This window comes from Gymnodraco acuticeps, unplaced genomic scaffold (genome assembly GCF_902827175.1).
Source record: "Gymnodraco acuticeps unplaced genomic scaffold, fGymAcu1.1, whole genome shotgun sequence".
In the NCBI taxonomy this organism is placed as follows: domain Eukaryota; kingdom Metazoa; phylum Chordata; class Actinopteri; order Perciformes; family Bathydraconidae; genus Gymnodraco; species Gymnodraco acuticeps.
In genome coordinates, this window is record NW_022990590.1 from 7037318 (window position 1) to 7042647 (window position 5330).

Genomic DNA, 5330 nt, shown 5'->3' on the forward strand with positions numbered 1-5330 from the left:
CAGATAACGGGTAAGATAAAAGTTGATATACATGGTTTCTCCACCATTTAAGGAGGTAGAGAAAGGCTTCTCCGCCATTTAAGGAGGATTGACGTGTCTTTGGGTACACTTATGAGAAAGGTTTCTCCACCATTTAAGGAGGTAGAAATTGACGTGCCTTTGGGTACACTTATGAGTGATTGAGTGAAAGTAGTGTGTAAAAGTGTCACCAGGTGGAATCAGCGCACAGAGTGGAAACCTAACGGTGATAACAAAAACTCTGTGGTCTGTTGAAGTACACTAGTGGTGAATTAGGAATTAGGTTCTGACCGGCACGTTGTCCAGTAGGAACACAAAGCTAGAATAATGGGGTCCAATGGGAGTAAGCCTGCCGCTACAGGGGACATGAGATATATGGAAATATATAGTCATGGCAGCACCAGTTATTGTAGCAAATGGTATAAACTGTACGGCTTCCGAGGAAAGTTGGAGAAAACAGCAGTAAGAGAATTAAGCGACAAATTGAGAGCAGAAACAGCTGGAACAACACAAGGCAAGAAAAGAAAGAAGTTAGAAGCTCAACTGCGAGTCGCAGCTTTATGGGCTGAACAAGCCCATAAAAGGAGCAGGCAGAGGCAGAGGAGGAGGCAGAAACGCAGAAGGCAAATTCCTCTGCTACAGGTGCGGAAAGGAGGGGCACATGGCGAGGGACTGTGAGGAACAGATGTCACAGATAAAAGAAGGGGGACAAAAGGGACAGTACAAAGACGAAAGACATGGCCCCCCCCCTTCACATAACCTACATAGTTATGACAACTGACTAGACGTAGAAAAGGAAGAAGAGGACGTCCACACACATCACATTGACCTTTCTGAAGTATTACTGAATCTGTCAGACAACAGTATTAAACCTACCAGAACAATCGAAATCAATGGGGAAAAATTAGAATTTTGATGTGACAGCGGTGCAGACTCATCAGTAGTGAACAAAGAGGTCCAAAGAATGTGGCCACCAACTGGCACTATGTTTGTAAAATCAGCAAATGGACACATAAATCAGAGGTCGATTTCAAAGCCACTTTTTATGGAAGATAGAAGGTCAGGCCTCCAGGCATCCCTCAAATTTGTGTTCATCTCAAACTGCCCTGTCAATTTGCTAGGGAGAGACGGCATGGAAATGTTAAAAATCAGTGTAGTACCAGTCAAAGGGGGAATGCGAGCAGTAGGGGCCCGGAGAAGAAAGGTGGAAGACCAGGTCTTCCTTCAAAAATCCATAAACACCCCCAACTACTACTGGTCACTAGACATGCCACAACCTGACGTGACAAACACAGGTGAACACCTGTTAACACTATTCACCCCACAACATGGCCAAGAAGTAATGAAACCTGACGCATTGCACGTTACACTAAAGTACAAGAACACCCCTGGCCCAGACAAAGACTATGATGTGCTCGTGCATCGACTGACACCACAGAGGGTAGTGTTCCACTCGATGTATGCAAACCAACACGGGGATGTTGTAATTGACGCTAGGGTCCCATCAACCACTGCCTTGATAATGGAACCAGGTTCCACGCCACACATATCAGTAGCTAGGGGCCCAGGGACTTCATGGAGAGACTTAGGTTTATTAGTGGCTAGAGGTAACAGGATAACAAAATGGACAGATGACAAAAACGGTTGGCAAACTGGAGGCGGGTTAAAGCGCAAAACTCTAGGGTTTACTCTAGTGATGACACCACGCGCCCACCTAGACGACCCTGAACAACAATGATGTATGCTAAGTGAAGAGGCCTTAGAGGTCCTGAAAACGGTGCCGCCATGCGTATGGTCACAAGGAAAATGTGATGTAGGTCGCATGGTGAACGCAAAACCTGTACACGTTAGACCAAAAACTAACTACAGACCTAACATAAGACAATACCCCTTAAAAGAGGATGCAAAAGTTGGCATCAAACCTGTAATTGAAGAAATGCTAAAAGCAGGGATCCTGCGTGAGTGCCCTGATGCATCATGCAATACCCCCATCTTCCCAGTAAAAAAGGCTGATGGGCAGTCATGGAGAATGATTCAAGACTTAAGAGCAGTAAATGATGCTGTACAAAGCACAGCCCCAACAGTACCAGATCCACACACGTTAATGAACGGCCTTAAGCCAAATATGGCATGGTTCTCAGTGATAGACTTGAGCAATGCCTTTTTCTCCATTCCTGTAGAAAAAGACTCACAAGGATGGTTTGGGTTCACACATGAAGGAACAAAATACACATACACCAGATTACCTCAGGGGTATGTGGATAGCCCAACAATCTTTTCACAAGAAATAGCAAATTGTTTGGCTACATTACAGATACCTGACACATCGCAGATTTTGGTATATGTAGATGATATTCTTGTTGCGTCACCCACACAGGAAGAAAGCACAAAAGTCACACTACAAGTATTGACACATTTGGCCAAAACAGGAAACAAGGTTTCAAGACAGAAACTTCAGTTTGTGAAAGAGGAAGTGATCTTTTTAGGCCACAATTTAAACCGAGAAGGGAGACGCATACACTCAGAGAGGAAACAGACGGTGTTAAACGCACCAAAGCCAACAACAAAAAAACAAATGATGCAATTCCTTGGGCTGACTAACTATTGCAGAGCATGGATTCCAGACTACGCAGGAATGACTCAGCCCCTACTAGATTGCATATACTCAGACAATGACATGAAAATGTCCGGCAAGATAGAATGGACACAAGAGGCAGAAGCTGCATTTGAAAGGACTAAACAGTGTCTCGTAGGGTCATCAGTGTTAGCATTACCAGACTATGAAAAACCATTTGTACAAACAGTTGACTGCAAAAAAGGGTTTATGACATCAGTATTGGCCCAAAAACACGGCACAAAACTAAGGCCTGTCGCTTACTACTCTAAAAGGTTAGACCCAGTAGCACAAGCATTACCAGTATGCGTACAAGCAGTATGTGCGGCAGCAATGGCGGTACATTGTACAGCAGAAATAGTTTTGTTCCACCCACTCACACTGATGGTTCCACACGCAGTCACCATGTTGTTACATGACACCAAAATGGCTTTCTTATCACCTGCACGTTATTTGGCACTGACAGCTACACTAATGTCACAACCACACATTGTGATAAAAAGATGTAATATCTTAAATCCAGCCACATTAATACCTACAGCAGAAGATGGAGAACCACACTGTTGTAAAGAAGAGACTGACAGAACATGCAAACCAAGACCAGATTTGAAAGACATACAACTACTCAGTGGCGAAACATGGTTTGTGGATGGGTCCTGTTCTAAATCTATAACAGGCCAAAATCAAACAGGGTTTGCAGTTGTATCACACTCACAGGTCATAAAAGCAGGCCGACTCCCCCACACATATTCTGCACAAGCAGCGGAATTAGTAGCTCTTACAGAAGCATGCAAAGCGGGGGTTGGAAAAGATGTGACTATGTGGACAGACAGCCAGTATGCGCACTCAACAGTACATATATTTGCAGCCCAATGGGCCCGCAGGGGCATGAAAACATCAACAGGAAAACCAGTCACCCATGCACAGCTGCTGACTGATCTTTTAAAAGCGGTGTTGTTGCCGAAAAGCATTGCTATATGCAAATGTGCTGCGCACACCAGTGGGAAGGATGCAGTAACACTTGGCAATGCACACGCGGATAAGGTAGCGAAGCTAGCAGCTATGGGCGAATATGGGTTCCATATCCTCTTGCAGAAGGGGGAAAGTGTTTCACAACCAATACCTCTTGTGATATTAAGGGATATGCAGAACAACGCACCCGACAGAGAAAAGAAGAAATGGTTGACAGATGGAGCAACCACAGACCCTGAGGGAACATTCAGAATAAACAACAAGATAGTACTCCCTGTTAGTCTCTACAAAACAGCAGCTCATTTGAGTCATGGGCCGTGCCATGTCTCAACAGGAGGGATGGTGACAATAATAAATGAACATTTCCATACATACAACTACATTACATTTTCTAAAAACTTTTGTAGAGCCTGTGTAGTATGTTGCAGACACAATGCTCAAGGCAATGAGCGACCACAGAGAGGAAAGTTCCCTCCACCAACATACCCATTTCAACACATGCATATGGACTTCATCGAACTAACACCATGCCAAGGGTACAAATACTGTTTGGTAATGATATGTCCGTTTTCAAAGTGGGTTGAAATATTCCCAGCAAAACATGCAGACGCTATTACCGTAGCAAAAGCCATATGCAAGACAATAATACCAAACAGAGGTATTCCAGAGAAACTGTACAGTGATAATGGGTCTCATTTTGTAAATCAGGTTATTACCAAACTGTCCGAACATATGGGGATAACATTAAAAAACCATTGTGCATATCATCCACAGAGTGCAGGCTTAGTGGAAAGAACAAACGGAACAGTAAAGTTAAGACTAAGGAAAACAATGGAAGAAACAGGAAGACCATGGGTGGAATGTGTGTCTCTAGTAGAAACATGCATGAGAATCACGCCCACGGCAAAAGGGTTGTCTCCCTTTGAGATCATAACAGGAAGGCAATTCAGATTACCAATCACAGACGAGGTGAGGGAGGAGGATGATGCTGAGGCAGGGACTACATTAGCTGAATGGATGAGCAGACTCTTCAGAAGCAATGAGATAGCTCGAACAAATAACCTGCCAGACATTTCTACTCCCTTGCAGGACACTCGAGTGCAGACTGGTGACCAGGTCCTCGTGAAGGTGATTAAGAGGAAGCATTGGCACTGTCCACGGTGGGACGGTCCCTACACGGTACTGCTGACAACACCGACTGCACTAAAAATCGCCGAAAGAACTACGTGGATACATCAGAGCCACTGCAAAAAGATAATACCTCTCCAACTTAACGACGGATAAGTGGTGGAAGTCCGGCTACAAAGGGCGGTGTTTCATTAGGAAATACTGGTCTCAACCCCGGTGAAGAAAACAACAGAACCACTATCACAAATAGACTATGTTGGGAAAGGTGTTGTTTGTAGTGACCCTGCTGGGTCTGACGCTAATGACTATAAGACAATTGAGTGAGGAATCCTCAACAAAAAAAAAGGTCCATCGAGAGAAAAAATGGTCATTACTCAACGATGACCCATGGAACCACAACGACAAAACTGCACGCTCACCTAGGATGACAAATGCCTGGTATGCCTATGTCCATCAACTTGTTACAAAGACAGGGCGTTCAAATTGTTATGTTTGTTCCCACATGCCATGGTCAACTGGACAAGTAACTCTGTATGGTAAAAGGATGAGTAAATCACAAGCTAAATGTTTTGCTACCATGGGAGGTGTAGGATACCAG

The 5330-nt window shown here is 44.3% G+C and overlaps 1 protein-coding gene across 1 annotated transcript; it reads left to right on the top strand.

The window, feature by feature from the left end:
- The first annotated feature begins 1225 nt into the window (after window positions 1–1225).
- On the top strand, window positions 1226–4953 carry LOC117554232. Its single transcript, XM_034228557.1, has 2 exons — window positions 1226–4434; window positions 4612–4953. The coding sequence occupies exons 1-2, from the start codon at window positions 1760–1762 to the stop codon at window positions 4886–4888; spliced, it is 2952 nt and encodes a 983-aa protein (XP_034084448.1). The 5' UTR covers window positions 1226–1759; the 3' UTR covers window positions 4889–4953.
- Window positions 4954–5330: the final 377 nt, after the last annotated feature.

What these genes read in the sequence shown, in the direction of transcription:
- LOC117554232 (XM_034228557.1), top strand. Translation starts at nt 1,760, where the DNA reads ATGCTAAGTGAAGAGGCCTTAGAGGTCCTGAAAACGGTGCCGCCATGC. An exon ending in AAGTTAAGACTAAGGAAAAC is followed by an intron (nt 4,435 to 4,611) that starts AATGGAAGAAAC and finishes AGGGACTACATT; the next exon opens with AGCTGAATGGATGAGCAGAC.